Source organism: Acanthamoeba castellanii (assembly GCF_000313135.1).
Source record: "Acanthamoeba castellanii str. Neff unplaced genomic scaffold scf7180000084612, whole genome shotgun sequence".
NCBI lineage: Eukaryota > Discosea > Longamoebia > Acanthamoebidae > Acanthamoeba > Acanthamoeba castellanii.
Genome location: NW_004457342.1, coordinates 62,685 through 86,253, shown reverse-complemented (window position 1 = coordinate 86,253; position 23,569 = coordinate 62,685). Strand labels below are relative to the sequence as shown.

General features: G+C 55.4%; 14 protein-coding genes across 14 annotated transcripts in view; 7 read left to right on the top strand and 7 right to left on the bottom strand.

The window, feature by feature from the left end:
• Positions 1–216: 216 nt before the first annotated feature.
• Positions 217–492, top strand: ACA1_076520 (uncharacterized protein; the record flags this gene model as incomplete). The annotated part of the gene is made up of 2 exons (XM_004335764.1): positions 217–381; positions 430–492. The coding sequence occupies 2 exons, from the start codon at positions 217–219 to the stop codon at positions 490–492; spliced, it is 228 nt and encodes a 75-aa protein (XP_004335812.1).
• A 151-nt stretch (positions 493–643) lies between these two features.
• ACA1_076510 (uncharacterized protein) lies at positions 644–1,447 on the bottom strand (the record flags this gene model as incomplete). Its single annotated transcript, XM_004335763.1, has 3 exons — positions 644–657; positions 771–1,135; positions 1,215–1,447. The coding sequence occupies 3 exons, from the start codon at positions 1,445–1,447 to the stop codon at positions 644–646; spliced, it is 612 nt and encodes a 203-aa protein (XP_004335811.1).
• Positions 1,448–2,537: 1,090 nt separating this feature from the next.
• On the top strand, positions 2,538–5,421 carry ACA1_076500 (uncharacterized protein; the record flags this gene model as incomplete). The annotated part of the gene is made up of 17 exons (XM_004335762.1): positions 2,538–2,630; positions 2,729–2,828; positions 2,917–2,954; positions 3,032–3,121; positions 3,196–3,268; positions 3,344–3,410; positions 3,506–3,613; positions 3,699–3,792; positions 3,880–3,937; positions 4,010–4,137; positions 4,207–4,293; positions 4,343–4,420; positions 4,502–4,582; positions 4,770–4,816; positions 4,893–5,016; positions 5,096–5,159; positions 5,258–5,421. 17 exons carry the CDS (start codon positions 2,538–2,540, stop codon positions 5,419–5,421), a joined length of 1,494 nt encoding a protein of 497 aa, XP_004335810.1.
• A 350-nt stretch (positions 5,422–5,771) lies between these two features.
• Positions 5,772–6,198, bottom strand: ACA1_076490 (Fbox domain containing protein; the record flags this gene model as incomplete). Its single annotated transcript, XM_004335761.1, has 2 exons — positions 5,772–5,964; positions 6,011–6,198. 2 exons carry the CDS (start codon positions 6,196–6,198, stop codon positions 5,772–5,774), a joined length of 381 nt encoding a protein of 126 aa, XP_004335809.1.
• Positions 6,199–8,256: 2,058 nt separating this feature from the next.
• On the top strand, positions 8,257–8,693 carry ACA1_076480 (uncharacterized protein; the record flags this gene model as incomplete). The annotated part of the gene is made up of 2 exons (XM_004335760.1): positions 8,257–8,404; positions 8,497–8,693. The coding sequence occupies 2 exons, from the start codon at positions 8,257–8,259 to the stop codon at positions 8,691–8,693; spliced, it is 345 nt and encodes a 114-aa protein (XP_004335808.1).
• Positions 8,694–12,145: 3,452 nt separating this feature from the next.
• Positions 12,146–12,757, top strand: ACA1_076470 (uncharacterized protein; the record flags this gene model as incomplete). The annotated part of the gene is made up of 1 exon (XM_004335759.1): positions 12,146–12,757. One exon carries the CDS (start codon positions 12,146–12,148, stop codon positions 12,755–12,757), a length of 612 nt encoding a protein of 203 aa, XP_004335807.1.
• A 99-nt stretch (positions 12,758–12,856) lies between these two features.
• On the bottom strand, positions 12,857–13,731 carry ACA1_076460 (uncharacterized protein; the record flags this gene model as incomplete). Its single annotated transcript, XM_004335758.1, has 3 exons — positions 12,857–12,985; positions 13,492–13,579; positions 13,604–13,731. The coding sequence occupies 3 exons, from the start codon at positions 13,729–13,731 to the stop codon at positions 12,857–12,859; spliced, it is 345 nt and encodes a 114-aa protein (XP_004335806.1).
• A 930-nt stretch (positions 13,732–14,661) lies between these two features.
• ACA1_076450 (uncharacterized protein) lies at positions 14,662–15,087 on the bottom strand (the record flags this gene model as incomplete). Its single annotated transcript, XM_004335757.1, has 1 exon — positions 14,662–15,087. The coding sequence occupies one exon, from the start codon at positions 15,085–15,087 to the stop codon at positions 14,662–14,664; it is 426 nt and encodes a 141-aa protein (XP_004335805.1).
• Positions 15,088–15,633: 546 nt separating this feature from the next.
• Positions 15,634–16,646, top strand: ACA1_076440 (Ras subfamily protein; the record flags this gene model as incomplete). Its single annotated transcript, XM_004335756.1, has 4 exons — positions 15,634–15,691; positions 15,782–15,907; positions 16,015–16,197; positions 16,312–16,646. 4 exons carry the CDS (start codon positions 15,634–15,636, stop codon positions 16,644–16,646), a joined length of 702 nt encoding a protein of 233 aa, XP_004335804.1.
• A 302-nt stretch (positions 16,647–16,948) lies between these two features.
• ACA1_076430 (uncharacterized protein) lies at positions 16,949–18,360 on the top strand (the record flags this gene model as incomplete). Its single annotated transcript, XM_004335755.1, has 4 exons — positions 16,949–17,123; positions 17,194–17,278; positions 17,392–17,576; positions 17,669–18,360. The coding sequence occupies 4 exons, from the start codon at positions 16,949–16,951 to the stop codon at positions 18,358–18,360; spliced, it is 1,137 nt and encodes a 378-aa protein (XP_004335803.1).
• A 100-nt stretch (positions 18,361–18,460) lies between these two features.
• On the bottom strand, positions 18,461–19,750 carry ACA1_076420 (uncharacterized protein; the record flags this gene model as incomplete). The annotated part of the gene is made up of 8 exons (XM_004335754.1): positions 18,461–18,510; positions 18,605–18,659; positions 18,741–18,860; positions 18,977–19,038; positions 19,160–19,241; positions 19,325–19,435; positions 19,504–19,561; positions 19,659–19,750. The coding sequence occupies 8 exons, from the start codon at positions 19,748–19,750 to the stop codon at positions 18,461–18,463; spliced, it is 630 nt and encodes a 209-aa protein (XP_004335802.1).
• Positions 19,751–19,978: 228 nt separating this feature from the next.
• On the top strand, positions 19,979–20,481 carry ACA1_076410 (uncharacterized protein; the record flags this gene model as incomplete). Its single annotated transcript, XM_004335753.1, has 4 exons — positions 19,979–20,014; positions 20,097–20,194; positions 20,297–20,382; positions 20,420–20,481. 4 exons carry the CDS (start codon positions 19,979–19,981, stop codon positions 20,479–20,481), a joined length of 282 nt encoding a protein of 93 aa, XP_004335801.1.
• Positions 20,482–20,834: 353 nt separating this feature from the next.
• On the bottom strand, positions 20,835–21,236 carry ACA1_076400 (uncharacterized protein; the record flags this gene model as incomplete). The annotated part of the gene is made up of 2 exons (XM_004335752.1): positions 20,835–21,068; positions 21,204–21,236. 2 exons carry the CDS (start codon positions 21,234–21,236, stop codon positions 20,835–20,837), a joined length of 267 nt encoding a protein of 88 aa, XP_004335800.1.
• A 581-nt stretch (positions 21,237–21,817) lies between these two features.
• ACA1_076390 (GAF domain containing serine/threonine kinase) overlaps positions 21,818–23,569 on the bottom strand; it is a gene marked incomplete at both ends in the record, with an annotated part of 9,837 nt that continues 8,085 nt past the window's right edge. Inside the window, 5 exons of the mRNA XM_004335751.1 lie at positions 21,818–22,024; positions 22,104–22,379; positions 22,490–22,617; positions 22,698–22,805; positions 22,875–23,535. Of these exons, the coding sequence (XP_004335799.1) occupies positions 21,818–22,024; positions 22,104–22,379; positions 22,490–22,617; positions 22,698–22,805; positions 22,875–23,535 (1,380 nt within the window). The remainder of the gene's footprint in view (positions 22,025–22,103; positions 22,380–22,489; positions 22,618–22,697; positions 22,806–22,874; positions 23,536–23,569) is intronic.

Genomic DNA, 23,569 nt, shown 5'->3' with positions numbered 1-23,569 from the left:
GCATCAGGTAGTGTGTTGCTGTGTGCCTGCCCTTGGAGACATTGATGGGGAAGTGTTGGTTGTCAGAGGTCTTGAAGGTCAGGGTTTTGCAGGTGTGAGAGGAGTTGGTGTTGGTGCGGGCGTGCTTGGTGTTGGACTGCTGCATGGTTGTGGTGTTGGCCTTTTACACTTGTGTGTTTTTCTGTCTTATGCCTGACAGCAGCCAAGTGGATTCACATGGACAACAACTGTGAAATCGACAAGGATGCCAAGCTCATCGTGAAGGGGAAGGCCTGCATGTCCAACGTCAAGCAAGCCAAGGGGTCGCTCTCGGTTGTGGTGGGTGGCGGATGCAACGACGAAGTGGTGAGAAAGGTGTTTGACAATTTCATGGCCTCTGGGGTAAATAAAACACCACCCCCCAACTTTGTCCCTGTCGCTTTTGGTAAGGCCGTACCCAACGTTTTCACCGAGCTGGTCTCCTCCAGCAAGAAACAGCCCCCCCAGCTCTGAGCCGACAAAGGCGAAAAAGTCATAGTTGGTCAACCCTCGAAGGGAGCAGAAGGGAAACAAGGGAAGGAGGATGTCGCATGTTGGGAGTCGCATGTCGTCCATCGTCCGCCGGAGTCGCATGTCGTCGCCGCAGTGGTTCAGTTTACGATGCTCACCTTTGCCCATCTGCGCCAGGGGGCTGAAGTTGGTGTTAGTTGATTGATTCGTGTCAAGAAGATGAAGAATGGTCACTCAAGGGTAGTGATATTGGAACATGTGCGGCGGCAAGTATATCATACCGACTTGGAAGCAGGTGTTGAGTTGAGCCTGGCCATATGGGTAGCAAAAAGAACAGGTAGTGCGGGGGCATCCAAGGCCATACAGGACCAGCGGTTGTCCCTTCTCTCCATTCACCAAGGAGTAGCGCGAGTTGTAGTTCAGCTCTTTGCTGGCCATGCACACACCACTGGCGAAGGCACCGCTCAGCTCGGGCAGGAGAGTGGTGCATCGTGCGTCAGAGAAGAACTCGACCTGCAACTTGGCAGGCTGAGCGCGCCAGATCGCCGAATAACCGAATGCTGAAAAGATAGAGTTGCAGTGTCCGAAGACTGTCGTCCCTTGAGCCAGGCAGTCCTCACACTGGGAGTCACAAGCGTAGCGATACCTATACCCATAACCAAATGAGGTTAATAAACAACCTTCAAGGCGAGAACTGATCTCTGATATCTCTTATTAACACTTACTTGGCAGCTGTGGCGTTGGCGACGTCAGTGGCGAACGAATAGAAGACGCTTTCGTAGTCGTAGGGTTGGCTTGGCGTGCAGTTCCCGTCAGGCTGGACCTGGTAGTTCTCCGCGAGGACTGAACATCCGCTGTCTTGGTACCGAGCTAAAAACAGTTCGGCTCCATTCGAGGCGGCGCAGAGCGCGCACACAATCATCACCACCACAGCCAACCACTTGAAGCAGGCCTGCATGCTCGCGAGTGTGTAGTTGGTCTGAGCTTGTGGCTATCCTCCGCACACTGGAAAATGTCAGGGCGCCGACAAAAAGAACCAACAAAGTTGCCCTAAAACGCTGTCCACTTTAAAATGCGGGGCGTTGCCCTAATAAAACGCTGTCCACTGGCATTGGCCTAAAATCTGTCTATCGAGGGAGGAGATGAGATAGTGCAACACCTCTTCCAGAAAGTGGAGCGAGGTTGCGTCGGCGTCGGCGGCAGCTGCGTGGCGGCGGCGGCGATCTCTTCGGCCGGCATCGGACACCATGCATGTGCTGTTTTTTAAGTGTTGTTGTTGTCGGCGCTCGCGAGATACGACGAAACCGGGACCCTAATCCTGGCTAGCACAACGACGGCGGCACAGATCTGAACTTCGACATGCTGAGGACGCTCCAGCGCATCTTTTTGATCGGATCGGAGGCGGCGAGGGCGCGTGCGGCGGGCTACCGCATTGTCGAGGGTGATGACGACGTGTCCGTCGGCGTGTTGATTCTGAAGCATGCGCACAATTTGGGAATGTGGGATAATGTGTGAAGGAAGCAAAGCAGAGATCGACTGCGATTGCTTGCAATTGCCCGAAAAAGTACACAACTTTGACCCTCCACAACAGTTTCCAAGTGCCTCACATTTAGGCAGCAGGGTCATGTTTTTCTGATTTCTTTCTATTTTCTTTTCGGCTGAGCCCCGATTGGACTCCCGGAATTAATCTCAAATATATATGAAAACGATTGGCAAAATATTGCTCGATTCAACCAAATCCGCCTTTTTTTCGACTTTTGGCCGATTCGCGATTCGGCAGACAGTCAGCACGACGTGGCGTGAATTAAATTTTATTGGCTTCAGCCAAAGAGCCGAAAGGATGATACCGCCGATTGCTGTTGTGATCCTAGGATCGGCACCAACCAATCGCGGGAGTGGGGCGGAGATCGACCGGATCCCTTGCGCCAATCCCCATCATCTTGGGCTACCCAATACCACCTCCTGGGCCACCGAAACACCCTAAAAGACACTGCGACACCAGACACAGACCTCACCCGAGCTTCTTACAGTTAACTACAACAACAGTGATGCAGCCATTCTTCTCGCAAGGGATGCGGTACTCTGGCCTCGGCTTTGCGCTGCTGGCCCTGTGTCTCCTACTGGTCCAATACGCGCAAGCGGTATATTTCCCGTCAACTTCAGGGGTGCTGTTGGTGGTACTTGTGCAATCGGCTCATGCAAAAGACGCTCAACTTGGGGGTGTGTGGTGCATCTGCAGACAACATGGGTGGTGGATGAGAGCGGGAAGGGCAACTTCACCTCGCTCGACGCCATCTACAGCTACAAGGTCAAGCCGGGCGACATCGTCTACATGCGCGGTACTGTAGGGCTGATATGGGGTCTTGTGTTGGGCGTTTAATCCACTCTTGCCAATGATCTCGCTTCTCTCATGTGTTCATTTCGCAGGGACGTTCACCAAGGTGCAGACCCTGCAGAACATCAATGTACGTTCACGTTGTTCGGACCACCTGAAATGATGACCTAAGGTTGATTGACCATGTTGAATTCCAACATCCCACAGGGCACGAAGGACAAACCGATCACCATCACCAGCTATCCCGGCACGCGCGCCATTGTTGATGGCACCACCGCGACCCCTGGCGACTGGCAGGTTCGTCGGCCCACCTTGACCCTCGCCACCTCAGGAATCTTTCGGACCTAACAACCATTTTCACAACTCCACAGGGGCTCGTGAGACTCAACATTTGTCACTTCATCATATTGGACAACATCATCGTCCGCAACTCGACTCAGTCCGGTAAGCACACCTCCATTTGGCTGAAAATTCATCTGTCTTTCTAAACACATTGCTTCCTTCTGCATATATAAACAGGTATTTCGTTCTATTACAATAGTGACACTGTGGTCCAGAACTGCCTGGTGCATGACGTACAGATCAGGTACTTCCTAGAACGCAAGGCATCAAAACAATCACGACATCTTTGCCTCTCAGCCCACACAACTTCATGCCCATTCTGAAGTTGGTTGGTTGCAGAGGAATCGGAGGCTGTGGTGACAACGTGGTGCTCCGCAACAACACGGTCTACAATGGATGCATGCAAAACTATGCTGGCAAATACGGGTCCTGGGCGCAAGTTGTCTCGTATGCTCCCCGCCGCAGCCCCAAGTCCTTTGCTGTGTGTATGTGTGACTGACGTTACAACACAACAACAATCACACCCGCGCAGGAGTAACTCGTGCTCAGGCAAGCCTCTTAAGAACTGGCTGATCGAATACAACAAGGTCTACAACAGCTGGGGCGAGGGCATCGACTGCATTCAGGTCCCATTTGATTTCAGCTTGCCGCCTTTTAGGATTCGAAATCAACTCACTTCGGTGCGACGCACTGTTTGTCTCTCTTTCATCCAGGTGTCCGGCTGTATTGTTAGGCACAACGTGGTCTACGACACCTACTCTGTCAACATCTGTACGTGCCCATCTGGTTTGTGCATAATGATTCCACCACCATGCTCAACCCCTCCCCACAACCTCGACACAGATGTGGACAACGCGGACGGTGTGGTGATCGACAGCAACTACATCTACTCCAAGAACCCCTTCTACTACCGCACCACGACCTACACCTGGCCGGCGACCGGCATCCTCGTAGGAGCCGAAACTTGGATGGTACGACTGTGTGGCTGCGTTCACATTTTTCAAATGTCTGCTGACGGTGTTGCGGGCCTTCAAATCCAGGCCAATCCGCAACCAAGCTTCAATGTGACCATCAAGAACAACCTGCTCGTTGGCACCAATGGCATCTCCAACTTTTACGTTGGCACTGTACGTCGTCGTCTTTCAAGCTGTGCCTGAGTTCCAGCCCTAAACACAGCGATGCGCTGGACTTCAGAACTGGGTGAACAATGTGCGCATCTACTACAACACCATCTGGAACCCGAACGCCACCGGAGTACGCCATCGCACGTCACATGGCGCTGCGCACACACTCACTTCGATGCCGAATTGATTTGTTTTTTTACACCACAATCAGATCGGACCCTTCACCTGGCCGCAGCAAAGGAACGTCGTGTCGTCGGGCAACGAGTTTAGGAACAACCTGATCTGGACCAAGGTACCCACATTCGCATTATCTCGCATATCTTTATCTATTTATTTATTCATTTGCTCACCAATCGAACTGATGTGGTCGACCATCTCTTTGCTTCCCTCAAGCCCTCGTGGACTTGCATGTGTACGCGCTCCCATCACTCCCATCAGCCAGCCACGACCTAAATCTTGCACGCTATGCAGCTGGACAGAGAAGCGGGTGGACCATTTCCAACAATGTCTGGGTCGGAGTTAACACGTACGCACCAACCCAGCCACCGGTACCAATCCTCCATTTGTGCAGCGGCAGTGCTGACTAAGTGCATTTCTATCAGCATTCCGACCAACTGTACCGACACGTCGGGCACGAGAACATCGCTGGCCGTCAATTCGACGCTCATCAACTTCGCCAGTGGCCGCCTTCCCACCATCGGCTCGCCCTTGACCGACTTTTACCTGGTACCAATCACTTTAGTATTACTTCCTTTTACTGCGCTGACACGCCTCAACATCTCACAACTCGTGCGCCGGCCATCAGGGAGCCTCGTCGCCGGCTCGCGGCGTTGGTGTTGCTCTGGCTAGCGTCCAAACCGACTACAACGGTACATCCACCACCCACCCACAACTGTGGTGATGACGATGGCTCGCGATTCCAAGACTTTCTCCTGTTCTTGCAATTCATTGTGATGGTGGTGATCAGGCTACGCGCGAGCGAGCAAGCCCAGCGTGGGCTTCGTCGAGTACGGCACCCAGGCCAACTCTGCTGGCGCCAACAGCGATGGCGATGGCTCGTCGGCCTCGGTCGCCACGGGCTTCTTCCTGGCGGCCTCGCGCTCGGTCTCCGCGTTGTTCCTGCAGGCGTGAACCTTACTTGTCCAGTCTTCAACAAGACCGATCTTGTACCTTGTACCTGTGCTTAATCTTCTAGACACTATAGAGGATCTGCAGTATACAATCAACATTGTGGCTATTGGCCCGGAGTATCGCACCAATAGGCCGCTGTTGGGCAACCGTGGGACGCAAAACCAAGTCTCACTTTTCGAAACACAACAAAGGCGTCAACAACCTCACACAACGCGGCCACGCTTCTTCTCGCGAGTGTTGCGATGCTCTGGCCTTGGCCTCACGTTGCTTGCGCTCTGTCTCATTATGGCCCAACATGCCCAAGCAGTGCGCTAGCTGTTCAACAATCCAACTAACCACGGATGGTTTTATTATATGTCGTCGAAATCGAAATCGATATATTGTGGCCAGCCCATCTCCCAAAAGGCCACGAAATCTGCCCTCCTTGCATCGTTCAATGCGATGCCCTTCACCAGGATCCTCGTGAGTCCCGAATGCGAGAGGCTTCTCCGATTGCCCATCGAGCCCAGCGCAGTAGGTCGAGGTTGCTGGGGCGGATAGTTCCTGCGAGCTCGATGAACCGATGGGTGCCGTTCTCGATCGCCTTAACGCGGGCCTTGGGGTGAGCCGGCGTTTGGGCTCGTAGTAGATCCGATCGAAGATGGCGTAGAAATCGCGGCAGACAAAGTGCAGGTTGAGCCACTCGGGCACGAACGACAGGATGAGGAGCCAGATCTCGTTGGGCAGGCCGCTGATGTTTGTTTCTTCAATACGAGGGCGCTTGCGTTGCTGCTGCATGGTGTTGTTTTTTTCAGCTGTCGCACTCATCGGTGGGACGTACGTGACGGCTGCGACCCTCCTGACGGGCTTCCGGCACGGCACTCTGACGGCCTGCGCGGCGTTCGCGTTGGGTCCGGCGGGGCTGGGGACGCTCAGGTATAAATACTTGTGTATGTGTGTATGTGTGTTGTAGTTAATTTATTCGTGGCTATGAACCAGGAAGAATTAGACGCCGTTATGCAGGAGTGCCGTCGTATCAGAGTGAGGCTCGACGGTATCGAAAAGTCACTAGCTGCGCTGGAGAGCCAGTAGCGTGTGTGGGCCAAACAAATTCTTGTAAAAAATTAAAAGTTATGTCCACTAAAAGGCGCGAGTAGCGGCGGTGTGTGTGCACTGTTTTCTTGCTACATGGGAACGTCTATTCTTGTCAAGGTGAAGAATCCATTCGTTTGGCCGCGCGCCTCGTATGGACACTTTATTCGAGAGAGAGAAGGGGGGCACAAGTGGCCAGGCTGGGTGGTACTTTGATTGAGGGAGGGGCGAGAATTAGGGTTAAGGGAGCAGTGGGGTCTGGAGTAAAATAAAATTGAGCACCGTGGGGCTCGAGTGAGCAGATCAGCGCTCGAAGAATGCGCCAAGTGCGTTTTATTGCTCTGGATTTTGTGGTATTGTGTGGTGCACAAAAAAACCAAACTTTTGGGTACTAAAAGTTACGAAGAAGCGTGGTGCCTAGGGGCAGGGCCGCAGTACGCGGAGGGTATCACAAGATGAACAACGCACAGGAGCAGGCGAAGCTGTTGAATTTCCAACTTCTTGACCCTGCTGTTGTGCGCAGGGCCTACAAGGAGAGGCACAACGCCAACCAGATTGCTAGATGAAAGGAAAACTGCAAGTGAAAAGCAGATGAAGAGAGGCAAGCAGCGGAGGAGAAGCAACGTCATGAGTGAGAAGAGAAATTGAGAGAAGAGAAGGAGCGGCGGGAGCAACAGCAGCGGGCAAGAGAGGAGAAGGAACGGTGCCAGGAAGAGCGGAAACGTCGATGGGCCAAGCTGGCGCGGATCAAGAGCTGCCGAAGTGCCTCTCCACCATGGCGGCAAACCTGAGCGAGGGCAAAGGTGCAGCCCAAGCACTGCTTTGGCTTTATTGAGCTTGAGCAGTTTGCTGCGGTCTTCCGGCTAATGGCGTGCCCCCACTGCATGGAGGCTGCGACGTTGCGGTGTGAGGATTGGCGGGAGGTGGGTGGAGGATTCTCCACAACCATTCGATGCTCAATGTAGACCTGCAAGTTCTTCGTCAAGTTCACAAGTACATCCCCCATGGCCTCGAACCCTCATTGTTGAGACGCCCCCACTCGATTCCTGGTCGCGTGGGGGATCGCTGGAATTGGATTTGAATGGCTCGAAGCAGTATTTGCCCTTGCCGGTGGGATCCTACCCATTGAGAGGACAGGGTTTGCACAACTGATGAAGAAAGTGGTACAAGTCTCCATCCATTCTCCTTCAGCTGATTCAACTTGTAATTATTGAAATTTTTTTTATCACTTTGCCACACATTTTTGTCAGGTCAGCCCAATTCTTACAACACTGACCAATGCCTCAATGGCAGACAAGCTTGCTGCTCTTCTTTGCCGAGAGAGGGCACATATCGCCATGGACACCCGCTACGACTCACGTGGTTGGCATGCCAATGACACTACTATTGTGGCTCAGGATGCCCAAGTAGGTATGTGCCTATGTCCCAGTACCCCATCTTAGCACCCCTGCTCAACCAGCACCATCTGGCTTGTTATTGCTGCAGAAAACACCAAAGGTGGAATCATTGCCTGCAAGCACATGCAAAAGGACACTGCTTCTGGCGCCCCTCAGCATGAGCTCCACACCTACACAGGCACTTCCAGTACTGCTGAAGGTGATGGCTCAGTGATTGTGCTTGCCTGGCTCAAGGTAGATGCACCACAACTGACTTCTGCTTCTGCTTGCCCTGTTGTTGATATCTGGCCCACTTATGAACACTCAGGAGGCTGGCATTGTACTCACCTCAGTGACTGCGGATGGGGACTCAGCTATCCACACAATCATGGAAGCTCAGTTTGGCAAGGACATCACCATCAATCAAGATCCTAACCACTATGTGAAGGGTCTCATCAAGAGCTTTGAACACCTTACTGAAGACTTCCCTGCTTTGGCAGACCTGGGCGCCTCACTGAAGACTCATTTCCTACTTGGTACGCCAGCACACCTGTAAAACACCAGCACCACTTGTGTGTTGATCATGTCATGTGGTGGGTGTGTGCGCTGGTGTGGGGAGGTTGTGCAGGTGTCAAGTATCACTGGAATGAAGAGGCATTCTGCAGCCACATGCGTGGGTTTGTGCCTCACACCACGGACGAGTGCCACACCCAGTGTCTGCATGCCCCACAGCCACAAAAGACAACCCCCCACTTGCACCCGGTCAATGATGCAGCAGCGGTTGACGCACTTTGGGTGTTCATAGAGGGCTACGTTGATGATTGACAGCGCTACCTTCATGGATTCAATACCAACCAGATCAAGTCTCTGAACAGCTCAGCAGCCAAGCAAGCAGACAAGCGGCGCAATCTGACAGTCATGTATGGGCCCCTCTTTGATGCTGGGATACTTGAGCGGAATGAAAGTATTCACCCTTCTGCTTGCCCACTCACCCTTTTATGCATATGTCTGTGCTGACACCTACATGTTAGGGAGCACATCACTTCTGGATGTGTTGCATCATCTTGGATTCAAGATCAACCACCACCATGAAGCCACCTGGCGCAGGTGTGTCAGGAACTGGGCTAAGTGAGATGCCTACAAGCACACCCTGCAGTACAAACAACAGCATAAGGAGCTCAAGCACAGGCTGAAACAAGTACACAACATTTCCTGGCACATGTGTGGTGCCCTAACTGGTCATCTGGTGTGGCGCACAGAAAGGCGAGGAGAGGCAGCCCAACAAAAGAAAAAAGTGACCTACAAACCCAAGATAGCCTCAGCCCAGTCTGTGGCCCACAGTGTGCAAGGTCATAGAGTGGGAGAGTGTGCGTTTCCCCACAGTGTGGTGTGTGGCTGCTCTTCTTATGTGAGTGATAGTGGTCATGGCAGACCTCAAGGCATACCTTGTTGAGCACAAGCTTCCCTGCAGGTCAAGTGAGTTGAAGGCAACACTGCTTCAGCATGTACAGGACCATGTTTTTGGTCACATGCCCACAGTATGTGCCCCATTGTGTGTGTGTGCACATGTGCAGCCAACTGCTGATTGGCATGATCAACAGGAGATAACACAACCAACATCCAAGAGGCAGACTGGTCCTCCATCTTCAGCACCATCAGCAAAACAAGCCAAAGGGAAGGAGAAAGCAGGCAAGGAAGACATGCAGCTCAACCATTTACCACCCCTTGTCTCACCACCTACCTTTCCTCAAGTTTCATCATCATCATCATCATCATCCTCCTCTTCCTCCTCTTCATCCTCATCTTACTCTTCACTATCCCACTCATCATCCTCCACAGCCTCTCAGCCTCCATCACCCACGGATGGCAAGCCCTTTGCATGTACCTATCCTGGGTGCACAAAACGCTACAAGGCTAAGGGGAGCCTTGTCTGACATCATTGAGGACATACACCTGCTGCTTCCCTTCACTCATTGTCTTCTGTGCCCTCCTCAGCACCCGTACCATCCTCTGCTCCCCTCATTTTGCAACAAGACAGCTTCGACCTGGGGGACTTTCTTGCTACCCTTCCAGCCATCACCGCACTGCCTCCTCCGCTGTCACAACACCGCCCACGCACTTTTGACGAGCGCCTTGAGGAACTGGCGCTGCACATCCTCCCCTCTCCTTCAAGCATTGCCGCCAAGAACGAAGCCATGGAGGTGATGGAGGAGATCAAGCAACTTCGACGAGTCCTCAAGCACAACACACCTCCACCGTCGGCACGGAAGCAACGCATCCAGGAGCGCGTTCAAGCACTGGAGTACCACCGGCGAGAGCTTCTACTGCGCATGTGACGGTCATGTCCGCATAGTTGAAATTTTTTAAATCCATTTTCTTGACGCACATTCTTTGAGCGCTGATCTGCTCACTTGAGCCCCATGGTGCTCAATTTTATTTTACTCCAGACCCCACTGCTCCCTTAAAGGCCTCTTCTGACCACAACCCGATATTCCACAGCAATGGCCATGTCGGTGAAGTGGGACTGAGACACCCATGTCCTGGAGCTGGAGCCAGTGCAAGGGTTATGCACCTCCACACTGAGTTTGTGGTGTGCATGGAAGTCGACCTCGTAGGAGTAGAAGGGTAGGAAGATCCTATGGCGCTGGCCGTCGCCAAAAGGGAGTGTGCATAGTAGATGTTGCAGAAGATGAGATGTGGGGACAATTTGGGTCACATCCAAGTCACCAACCCATATCATGAAAGTGCCACACAAGAACTCTGGCTCAAGACCCTGTGTGCTGGCCATGCTCCTGACGTGTGACTTTGAGGGTCATGCTTTTTACACCCCTCACACACAGGTGGTTGATGAAGACTTGAGCTTTTGCATCTCAGTAACAGATGGTAACAACATCCATGCACTCTTCCTCTCTTCATGAAGCTCAAGGGCCAGCTTTCACAGCTTCTCTGTTATTTCAGCGTGCACTCAATGCATGGGTGGTGGCAGCAAAGTGGAAGAATGAGTTTCCCTCACCCTGGAACCCATTTTAACAGCATTTGAAGTAATCTTCGGAATTTTCTTTCCCCTAAAATGGTAACAAGAAAAAAAGAAAAACATGGAAATCTGTGAATCTTGTTTCTGGGCAAGGAGAGGCAAACAATCACTAGAGAGATTGAAGAGAGGCAATGAAGGCAGGAGAGAAATTCAACACCAAGGGCATCAATTCAGGCACACAGGCCGCGTGAACAGTGTTGTGCCATGATGTGGTGGTGCTGGGGACTCCTGAACATTATAGATGGCATGGTATGCCCTTCCTCCTCCTTGTTGTCATTGTTGTCATTGTCATCATAGTTGTCAGCCTCTTCCTCCTCCCCATCACTCTCTTCAGCTTCCTCTTCATGACAAGCCCTGTGGTCAGCCCCATCTTCCTCCTCTCTCTCCAGTTGGTCATTGTACATGCCCTTCCTGCTCTTGCTCCTGCTCTTCCTCTTCCTCATGCTTGTCATCCTCACCTGGCTCTTGTATGGTGGGGGTGTGGCTGTCATAGGCCCAAATCTTGGCAATGAGGTCTGCCCGCCGCTTGTTGCCAAGGTGGATTTTGCAGTCATGCTTCTTCACCTCCTGAAGGAATGTGTACATTATGTTGTTGGTAAGTCATCCCTGCACCCTCATGCCATGCCTTGCCAGTGTCTTGACTATAGCCCTGTCTTCATGGCGCTGCTCTTTCCGCCATTGGTCCTGTTGCCGCTCCATTTGCTTCTGGTGCAGGAAACAGACTGCCTTGCAAGCATGGATCTCTGCGTGCGTAGGCTGTGCTGCAAGGAGCTCGCATGCTTCTTTGCACAGCTGGTGTCCGTTAGCCCCATTGCTACCCTGCAATGAATAGGAAAGGCAGGGAGGGTATACCCCATACTGATCATACTCCTGCAGGAGGTCTGGATTGTTGGGGGCCTCCTCCATGGCAAGGAAGCCTGGGAGAGTCACTGCTCGCAACGAGTAGCTCTTCATGTGGAAGAGCCAGTTGACTTTGGCAAAGATCTGCTTGATGTCTCGCGTAGTGGTATGTAGGTGGAGGGAGTGGAGGTCGGGATTGGTGGTGTACTCACCCCCACGCAGGAAGTTACTGTCGAATTTTGTGATGGTCTTGATGATGGCACGCAGGTAGAGCCGCACGTAGACAGCACGCCGCGCTGCTAGAGGAGGAGGACCAGATGGCTTCTGTTTCTGGGTTCGTCCCACCCTTGTGTTGTGTTGGCCTGTGATTGTGGAGGGCGTGGTGACAGTGGAGGGCGCGGTGATGGTGGAGGGCGCAGTGATGGTGGAGGGCGCAGTGACGGTGGAGGGCACAGCAATGGTGGAGGGCGTGATGATGGTGGAGGACGCAGCAATGGTGGACGGTGCGGTGATGGTGGAGGGCACGGCGACGGTGGAGGGCACGGCAACGGTGGAGGGCACGGTGACGGTGGAGGGCACGGAGACAGTGGAGGGCACGGTGATGGTGGAGGGCATGGTGACAGTGGAGGGCGCGGTGACGGTGGAGGGCACGGCGACAGTGGAGGGCATGGTGATGGTGGAGGGCGTGGTGATGGTGGAGGGCGTGGTGATGGTGGAGGGCACGGCAACGGTGGAGGGCGCGGTGATGGTGGAGGGCACGGCGACGGTGGAGGGCACGGCAACGGTGGAGGGCACGGAGACAGTGGAGGGCACGGTGATGGTGGAGGGCATGGTGACAGTGGAGGGCACGGTGATGGTGGAGGGCACGGCGACGGTGGAGGGCACGGCAACGGTGGAGGGCGCGGTGACGGTGGAGGACGCAGTGATGGTGGACGGTGTGGTGATGGTGGTGGAGTTTTGTGTGAGGGGAGATAGAGATGTGGCTGATGTTGAGAGGAAGAAGGAGGGTAGTTGAGGGGGGCTGGTGGGGACTTGATCAGGGTGCTCTGTTGCTAACTGATGTATGGCACGCTGCAGGTCAGCAGACATCATGCAATAGATGTCAAGACCATGATCAGGCATCTGCTTTGGCTGGGTCAGTGAGGAGTGCAGAGACGGTGTTGTGCAGCTCTTGAATATGGGTACAGTACTCCCCCACCGTGTTGATTTTTGGCAGATGCTTCATGAACAGTCCAAGGAGTGCCTGTGGTGACAGGTAACATCAATAATGACTATTTTCTAATGATGTGGTGAGCATGTGAGTTACCTGTAAGCCAATGGCACTGATCTGTATCATATGCAGAACGTCAGGGTTGAGCAGAGCACACAGGTCATCATGGTCCTTCTGTGTCAAGCTCCCATGCATGGAGAGATACCAAAGGTATATCAGTGGGTACCTAATGGAAAGTGATGGTTAGTGATACTGCAATGTTGGTGATGGTGTTGTGGTGGTTGTGGTAGGTGTGGGTGTGGGCATGAGTGTGCATGTGTGTGTGGGTGTGCATGTGGGTGTGGGTGTGGGCATGGGCATGGGTGTGTGTGTGTGCATGGGTGTGGGTGTGCATGTGGGCGTGGGTGTGGGTGTGGGCATGGGCGTGAGCGTGGGCGTGGGTGTGCATGTGGGGGTGAGGGTGGTTGTGGTGGTTGTGGTGGTTGTGGTGGTGAGGTGTACCATTTTAGTACTTGGTGTGCAACTTGGTCAGTGCTCACAAATTGCACTTGTGTGACCCTCTGAATAGGCTTGCCCTTGATGCTGAACTGCTGCATGAAGCCTTCCCACTTGCCCTTCCACTCATGACTGAACTGCCATGCAAGATGGTACATTGTGGAGGTGAACTGATTAAGGTATGTCCTCACATTGTGGGGGCGTTGCATTGGCTTGAGGTTCCACCACTCCTTTCCCACCTTCTTCACCACTCTCTTCTCCCACTCCTTCATGCACAGGCTCATGATGTGATCACCACAGCCCTTCTCCACCAGCGGCCTGTACGCCACTCCCTTCTTGCCCACTCCTCTCTCTCTTGGTCAAGGGCCACTCTGAGTCCCTTTTTCACTCCTTGATTATCTGCAGTGTTGTTGAAGGTGATGGAGCAGATGGTGTCAAGGTCTGTGTCCTGCACTCCTTGCCACTGCTGCCATGCTCATAAGTCGTCCCACATCTGCGCCACCTTCTTAGCTTGCTCTGCTGCTGTTTTCCCCTCAATCATCTCCAGCACATCCACCATCACTGACCACCATGTTCCATTTTGGACACCACCAACACAAACCCCTAGGAAGGAACAATCATGGCCTTTTGTTGTCCCATCAAGAGCAATGAACACATCCTGTTGTAGGGCACATTGTGAGTATGTTAGTACCTACCCTCATTCCTTCTATACACACAAACCAACTCTAGAACATGCCACTTACTTTGCTTGTCTCAAGGCATTTACTAACGTTGTAACACCAAGCCAACAAGAATTCCACCAGGATACACATGCTGGTCTCTGGTGAAGGGCCAACCACTGTCTTGTTGCACATGTGACGGGCCAAATGCTGGATGACATTTCCAACACATTTGAAGGAGACAAAGTCTTTCCTGCACAATTTGCTGGTCAGCTGCCACACAGCCAGGGTGAACACACGCCCTTTCCTGAGTGGTATGAACAATGTGGGCCTAAAAATTCACATATATATGAGCATTTATACACTTGGAACATGAAGGGAAGGCGTCTGTATGTGGTTGTGATGGTGGTGGTTGTGGTCATGGCTGTGGCCGAGGGTGTTGGCCTGAGTGCTACAGTGGATGGTGGTGTGGGTGGTACTGTAGATGAGGACATGATGGTGGACAAGGGCCTGCACATGATTGTATGTGAGGTGTGAGTGTGGTAGGGTGCATTCCTACACGTGATTAGGTGACGGTACGCACTTGATGGTGGGCGCGGGCACGACGGTGGGCGCGAGCACGACAGTGGGAGCAGGCACGACGGTGGGCGCGGGCACGATGGTGGGCGCGGGCACAACAGTAGGAGCAGGCACGACGGTGGGCGCGGGCACAACAGTGGGCGCGGGCACGACGGTGGGCGCAGGCATGACGGTGGGTGCGGGCACGACGGTGGGCGCAGGCACGACGGTGGGTGCAGGCACAATGGTGGGCGCAGGCACGATGGTGGGTGTGGGCACGACGGTGGGCGCGGGCACGACAGTAGGAGCAGGCACGACAGTGGGCGCGGGCATGATGGTGGGAGTGGGCATGACGGTGGGTGTGGGCATGACGGTGGACACAGGCACGACGGTGGGAGCAGGCGCAATGGTGGGCGTGGGCATGATGGTGGGCCTGGGCATGACAATTGGCAAACATGGGCATGAGGGCCAGTCAGATTGGGGGAAAGAAGAATTGCACAGGAGATGGTGCATTACATTATTGCCAGCGTGGTGATGGTACAGTGATAGCGGTGGCTGTGGATCTGAAGATCTCTGCTGTCTCCAAGTGTAGTTCACTCAATCTCAATTATATTTTCTCCTCTTCCATTTCTTCTTCTGGATCTTCCTTTGCAGCTTACATTTACATTCCCAGTCACTCATGTGCACCTGTGTGGGTGTGGTGACTGCAAGACATGGCAAGAGATGTGGCAACATTGATGTGTTCATCTTCTGGCTCCACTTGGGGCAAGTCTGGGCAAGCTCCCTGTGGGCCCACATGGCCCTCCTTCCAGCAAGATTTCCACACAACATCAGCCAACTAACCCAATCGAAAAACAATACTAGACCCCCCCTAAACCCAATCACAAATCTATCTTTGACCCCCCCCTAGACCCAATCAGCTTTTTCCTCCAGCCTGCATTCCTGGGATGTTGGGGCCCTCTACCATCAATGCATCAATCTGCGGACTACAACCATATTTTCAAGTTCAACCTCATCGGCGAAAGCGGTGCGCTTCATTGTGAGGCCTATGCTTGGATGATGCAGCTGTTGGCGATTCAATGGCGCTGACTCTCGTGTTCTTTCGCCAAAAAAACAGGTGCGGGCAAGACTTGCCTCCACACTCGCTTTCTGAGAGACAAATTCCGTCAATACTCCAGCACCATCGGCATTGAATTTGGCATCAGAACAATTGAGATGTGCGGCCAGCGCATCAAGCTGCAAGGTAATCACCCCTCTGGCAGCCTCGCTTTCTCGCTCTGTTGGCGGGGTCCCTCGCGCGCGTTCGATCTTGTGCGTTTTGGCTGACCTGGATTCTGCTTTCATCACAAGTGTGGGACACGGCGGGCCAGGAACGTTTCCGCAGCATCACGCGGGCGTACTACCGAGGGTCGCGCGGCCTGCTGGTGATCTACGACATCACCGCGCGAAGCTCGTGGGAGAATGCCAAGTACTGGGTCGAAGAGGCGCGGCGAAGCCTGGTCGACCATGTTGACATGATGCCCTTCATCCTTGGTATGTTACAGTCCTTCCCTTGTCCTGTGACGGTGACCGTCAGCTTACCAACAAAGCATCGTTGTGTGTGTCGTGTGTGTGGTGTGATGTGTTGTGTGGTGTGTGTATTGACAGTTGGAACGAAGAACGACTTGGAGCATCAGAGGCAAGTGTCGCCGGAGGAGGGCCAAGCGCTAGCCCTGGAGTTGGGCGCCGCCGGCTGGGCCAAAACCAGCAGCCTCACAGGAAGCGAAGTGGAGAGCACGTTCCTGCGCCTGACCGAGGCGGCTCTGCTGGGCGTGGACCCGTTCTCCAGCTACGGCGCGGGTCTCGAGTGCTGTACCCCGAGCGCGGAGGTGCTGCAGGCGCTCTACGACAAGTCGAGCACAGGCCGGGCGGAAAAGGAGCGGATTGCAGCCTTGGCTCGGTCAAGCCAGTGCCTACTCCAGTATTTTATTTCTGTCAAATAAGAAAATGGTAATAAAACAATATAATAATAACGCAATTTACAGTAGCGAACAACTGGGATGGTCGTTCTCTGTCTGAGCTTCGTGGCTACCACACCCAGATCAGTGTGCTCCTCCCGGGACCCGGTGTCGTTGCTCAACATTCTCTCTACTAAGTTTGACATTCGTTTGCAAACTCGTCGAAATCCAGCTCCTCTGATGTTCTGTGGGCACGCGCTCATGTGGCCGGGTGGTGAATGTGCAAAACCAACCGCACAGGGCCACAACAAGTTTCTCAAGAGCAAGTGAAGTAGTAGTATAGGACCATGTTGCAGCGCGGCATCGGAAGGGTCGGTCGAGTGGCATCGCAGCAGAGGGTGTTGGCCTGGGTGCCCTCCCGCTGCTACACCCCGCACAGATTGCACAAGCACCAGCACTCGCGCGAGCACCACAAGAAAGACACCCAGAACCAGCACGGCCACACCGCCATTCTAGAGACCGGTACCCACGTGTTGTGGTTGTTCCCTGATGGTAGGCGGAGCACTCAAATTCGCGGGGGGGGGGCATACAGGGCTGGTCTACTTCTTCTACCGGCCAAAGGCGCGCCTCGAGAACGATCCCTATCGCCTGCCGCACGACCTCGATGACGTGTCACGGTACCACACCACACACTCACAGGCACACACACACCCACACACCACACACCGCACACCACATACCACGCACCACACACCACACACCACGCACGGCATACGCTGACGTGCTACAGGCTGTACGTTCTGCTGTCGCCCAAGGGTGAGGACCCGGTGGCGCCCAAGCAGTGGGTGAAGCTCACCAAGGAGGGACCCAGCCCGGCGGCTGTGATCAACCAAGAGACCCTCCCGCTCCACAAGCGCCTCCTGGTCATCCCCCGCAAGAAGCTGCCCGACATCGACCAGCACGAGCGTCTGCTAGGTGCTTTCAACATAGTTGCATTTTATATCTTTGTTCTTTATTTATTTTGGCTGTGTTTTATTTCGGCGGAAGACTGAAGAGTGACAAATCAGGAGTGGTGGCCAAGGTGGGGAATCTGCACGATGTGCGCAAGGTGCTGGAGGAGGGCGACGGCACGAAGAAGAGCACCACCGACGTCGGCAGCGGCGGCGGCCAGAAGCGGCAGCTGGTGCCCGAGGTGCGGGCCGTGGGCGAGGGCGTGTACGGAATCGTCGAGCACGAGCGCCACACGCACCTGGCCTTCGTGCTCGAGCTGCCGCACGAGCCGGGCGAAGTGCAGCGCTGCTTCAACATACCCAAGGAGGGCAGCTACCACATCGTTGTGCGCAACCCGGTCCTCAAGCCGCCCACCGACGAGCTGCCGCCGGCGCCCCACGTCGGCGAAGACCGCCGGGCTCGCGACCTCGCGGCCGCGGTGGAGCGCGACGTGCAGGCCTACCTGGGCGGCCTGGCACCGCTGCCCGAGGAGCCGGCCGAGTCGCCCCCGCCCGCCCCTACGACGACCACCTTCGTCCCCGTGAACCCGCCCACGCTGCTCGACGAGGAGGGCGCGCAGGTGATCCTGGTGGGCGCGGCCGCGCGGCTGGACCAGGAGCTCGGGCGGGCGGGCCGGGTGCTGCAGGGAGTGGAGGAGGTCGACGAGCGCTACTTCCTGCGCTCCGACTCGAAGCCGTTCGAGGAGCTCCACCTCCACAAGCGGCTCCACTCCTCCGCACCGCCCCTCAGCTCTGGCGAGTGGGCCTGAATCTTTTAGCTCCGAACTCGTGCGTGTGCGTGGGGTGTAAATCAAAGAGAGCTTTCTTTAGTCGAGTTGTTCAACGACGTGTGAGCGCACAACAGCAACGTTACTGGGCGGAGATGAAGGGAACGAGGGGCAGCTCCACCGTGCGACTGACTGCGCACCAGTTCGTTGAGAGAATATAGAAAGGTGTTGAGCTATTCGAACAAAAGGGTGTGACGAAAAGGAAGCGAGAGGAGGGTGGAAGTACAATGGCAGGGCTTCTGGCAGGAGCCATCGCGCGGCATGGCGAACAGGGAATCGCTCTTCAGAGGGGGGGATGCGTGGTTAGGGCTGCAAGCGTGACCAGCGAGCTGTGTGGGACTGAAGGAACGAGGGGTACACACCTGCGCGCCGCGTCGGAAGGTGTTCCACTCGAGGGCCGTGGAGCTGTCGGCGAGGGCCACGGGGTCGGAGGCGGCCGTCTTGGTCTTCAGCGTCTCGTAGTAGATGTCCTTGTTGGGCGTCTATACAGCCGTTACCACCACCGTCATCACATGATTGTAGCGAGATCAATATTACCCACCGCAACACTCTTCTCAGGCGTCATTCGAACGAAGAGCTGGCAAGCGGTGGTACGTACGTTGAGCCAGGCGTTGGTCTTCTGGTGCTGGTACTCCTTGATGCCCAGGAAAGTCGCATTGTCTGATCATGACGACAGGAAGAGGTTTCAGAACAAGAAGAAATAAAAATAAAACCATGAATTAATTTTAAATAAAATAACAAAATAAAATAAATATAAAAAATGGAAAAGAACGGAGAGTACGGAGCCAGTTGGGTCCGGTGGCGAGGAGGCCGGGGACGAGGAGGCAGCACAGGTTGTTCCTCTCGGGCGCGTACAGATAGCACTGCTCCCCCAGCGCACACGTTGGTGTCAGGTTCGGAGTTAAAACGAACATAACAAAAAGCAACAAACAGAGGGGGCACGCACGTTGGTGTCGCGGGCGAAGATGACGCGGCAGAAGAAGGAGCGGTCGCCGACGGGGCAGTTGAAGTTGTCGATGCGCAGCTGCGTGGTCTTACCGTCGCTCTTGAAGTGGTACTATGTGTGAAAGATCATCAAAAGTCAGTTACCGTCATATGTGAAGGATTAGTTAGCGAGGTGGGTACGGAGCCATAGTTGAGGAGGACGCGGTTCGACACGTTGACGAAGTTGAACTCCGACTGCCTGTTTCGTGCGGGTCCAAAGGAGTGGGTGTTTAGATTCTCGTTCTTCTCTCTTTGGATTCGTGAGTTGTTAATTGTGGAGTGGAAGGTGAAGGTACCATTGGAGAGGCCACTGGGGAACGGCGAGAGCGGAGGCGACGAAGAAGACGGCCACGACCAAAACCAAACCTACGACGTTGCGGCCGGGCATTGTGCTGGTGCAGATAAACAACTGAAACTGTCTGGGCAGAAAAACAACGGAAGAACTGAAAGAGCGAAGAAGATAAAGCAGGATCCTCGCCGTTATGACTTCGGCCAATCAGGTGACCTGGTCCAGTAGTTCCCGATTGTTTGGTGAAATAACGAAATGTTTGCGAAATAATTGGTGAAATCATTAATTACATCCGTTGCTCTTGCATTCTTCTGTAAGACAAGCAAGATGGCCGAATCGAATCCCTGGAAGCAGCAAGCCAAGGTGAGCACTTCTGCCAACTGACGTCTTTTTACTTCGATCGTAGCACGTTCCCCCCCCCTTGATTCTGATTGTGGTGGAAAAGGTGAACTCAGCCCCTGCGGGTGCTGGAAGCCTCAAGAACAAGTTCGAAGACCTTGCCAAGCCCGAACCCAAGCCTCAGATCATCAAGGGCAAGACCACGTACGTGCCCCCTCCCCTTCGCTTTTCTCTCTTTCGTTCTTCGCTTTCGTTCTCTTTCGCTCTTTCTTCCTCCTGACGCGAAGCGGTGGGGCGTCTGGCCAGGTGGTCGTCGACGGGCCACTCGGGGGACATGAGCAACCAGGGCAAGTTCCAGCGCCAGCACCAGAAGCCCAAGCGCAGCGACTTTGGTAAACCCCCTCTCTTTTATTGCCCCCCTCAGACCAGGGAAGTGGCTCACTACAACCAACAACGCAGGTCCTGCGCCCTCTCTCAGCGACCTGCCCTGAAGGCGCTCTTCGGTAGCGTAACGTGTACATGAAGTCGAACAACAAGACAAGACCTTTCAAAAGTAGAGTGTGAACAAATTGGCCGAAGCCCTCCTGGCCCAGCTTGATGGCCTCCACGACGTGCTTGCTGCGCTTGCCGCCCTTGGAAGCGCCCAGCTGCTTGGCCGCGCGTCGAGCATGCTCTTGACGAAGGCTGGCCTGCTGGGGTCCTTGGCCCGCGCGTCCTTGAGCTGGGTGCCCTTCTCGTCCAGGGCCAGCAGCCCTTGAGCAGCTCGTCGATCTGTTCGGCCATCGCAAAGGCCGGGTCCACGCTCATCGCGTACTCCACACCGGCGTCGTCGGCCTTCTTCATGTCACCGGCGAGCTACTCGTTGCGCTTGTTGGACACCTCGTGGGATGGCGTTCTGCTCGATCTTCTCCTCGTAGGTGCCCTTGGTCGCTACGCACGACTGGAGCAGCTCGTAGAGCACGAGGGGATCGCCGATGTGGTCGACAGGGGCGTGGCAGGTGGGTCGACACGGTGAGCTTCTTCGCGCTGATCTCGTGCCCGACGATTTGGAGAGTGCGCCCGAGCACTTCGTGCACCGCTGCCTCTTGCACGGCCAGCTTCAGCTTATTACTGGACACGTCACAACGAATGAATAAGCTTTGAGGGAATGAAAAATAAGTGGATAGTGCGGCGCGATCTTGGTGAAGTCGAGTAGGTCGTGGATAAGCCGCACCTTGAGCTCGACCGATTCGTCAATCATCTGCATGCTCTCTTCCGCTCGTTCCGAAAGTGCACCCTCAGCTGCGCCATACGTGAGAACGGTCAATGTCTTGAATGTGGCGCGCGCAAGACCCCGCTACACAAACGAACTGAGAGCGATTCGGACAGCAGGAGCGCGGGAGTGAGTGGCGTTCGCAGCTCGTACGACAGCGCAGCGAGGAAAGGAGAGAGCCGACGTCGTCATCGCCTGCGGGGCCACAGCTGCGATGGCGATGGAGGGCAGCCACCACGACACTATCTTCGAGTAGTGCTGCGGCTCTGCACAGGTCATGCATGAGGCCATCGCCATCTGCCTGTTCTCCTGCTTCCCGCTGGTCATCTACTGGGGTCCCGACTACCGCATGCTCTACAACGACGCCTATCGACCCATCATGAGCACCAAACACCCCGAATTCCTACGCTCACACCACCCGCCACCCCACTCGCAGGCCACTCCGGCAGCGGACCCCGCGGTGTGCTCGACCAGTCCTTGGCAGAAAATAAAATCCGTTGTCCTCGTGACGCGTGATCATCACCTCGCGCTTGATTGGCTGGTGCTAGGCGGTCATAACATTCTCGCCCATTATGTTATGTGGGTTGCTGGTCAGCGGCAAGTGGGTGGTCGCCCTCGACCGGCAGTCTCGGCCGGCGGACGATGGGCGCGCTGGCCCGGCGCCCGTGCGGCTGGGCCTCGGCGTAGCCGTCCCACGCGCGGTCTCGTCGCATGTGGGCGGTCGTGGATTGGCCGCCGTCGAAGCTCGCCAGTACCTCCTGCACCTCCTCCAACAACCGCGCCTGCACAACCGCACCAGCACGGCACTGGTCAGCCCGGTACTCGCGCACCACTTGGCCAAGCCCTAATCTGAGATCGTACCTGGCGCAGGGGAAGGTGCATGACGTGGAAGGGGGAGTACTGGAGGTTCATCTCCCGTACGCGGTCGCTGTCGCGCTCGGTGGTGGTGGCGAGTAGGACGAGCGGGACGAGCTGCGCGAGCGAGAGGAGATACACCTCCGCCTGGCCGTAGCTCGCCACGTCCAGCATCACCGCGTCGAATGGGCCACCGTCCTCCCCATCTTCTGTCCTCGTGCCGCTGGGGTCCTTGGCGTCGAGGCTGGCCAGGAACTCTTCTCGGGTCGAGGCCACCGTCACCTGCGAAGCGAATGCGAATGCAGCGCGATAAGCAAAAAACGAAACAAACGAAAACGAAAACGAAACTTAAAAACGAAACTAAAAAACGAAACGCAACGCGCAACACGTACGGCGGCACCGGCGTGCTCGAGGCGGCCCCTGAGGATCTGGGTGTTGGTCGCGTTACGCAAGAATATCAGCAGCCTCCTGCCCGCGAACGTGATCGGCTCCACTGCGGCTTGGCCCAGGCAACGCGGCACTACACATGCGAGCGCAACACCGCCGCAAGTCAGCCGGTCTGCACACTGGGGCAATGAGCGATGGGAACGGGAGACGTACAGCCGGAGCGGATCGTGAAGTGGACAGAGAACCCCGGGCCGTCGCCATCGCTCTCGGCCCACATCCGCCCCCCAAACATCTTACACAGCTTCTTGCACACGTACAGCCCTGCTCGGAGCGCGTTGGCCGGTTAATGACACAAAAGCCACTGTGGGGCCGGAAGGGACCAGTCCGTACCGAGGCCGCCACCGCCGTATTGGAAGGCGTGGACCGCGCTGCCGTAGGAGAACGGCCGGAACAGCTGCTCCAGCTCCTCCTCGCTGACGACCTTGCTCGAGTTGCGCACCCGGAAGTGCAGCTCGGTGCTCCGGTTGCAGTTGGTCTGCCCCTCTTTCTCCTCCTTGACTCCCTCGTCGGCGCTGGTGGCGCGGTCCAGCTGCTTCTCGGTCCTCCTCCGCGTTTTGTCAGCCGAGTCGTTGTCCATGTCCATGTCCATGTCGGAGTCGACGTCTGGGTCGGCGAGCGCCAGGCCCGTGCGCGATGCTGGGCTGGTGGGCAGAGAGGAATTGCTCACCACGGAGGTGAGCCAGCGCGCCGACGTGTAAAACTGCTCCGCCGTGCGACTGGCCGGCGACGTGCGCGTTCGGCTGCGGCTTCGACGACGACGGGTGCGATCGCCGTCGCCCAGGCCGCCGGCGCTGCCCTCGCCACTGCTGGTGCTCCCGTGGTCGCTGTCGACGTCGTTGCTGTCGTCGTCCGGCAAGTCGTGCAGCGACGATGAAGACCGCGAGAGACGCGAGCCCGGCAAGGAGTGCCGCCGCGGGAGGTGCGACCCCGCCGATGACGATGATGCAAGCGGCGACGATGACAATGACGATGATGAAGAGGGCGCGCCGGGCTGGACGGAGCTCGCGGCGGCTGGCGGTGACCCC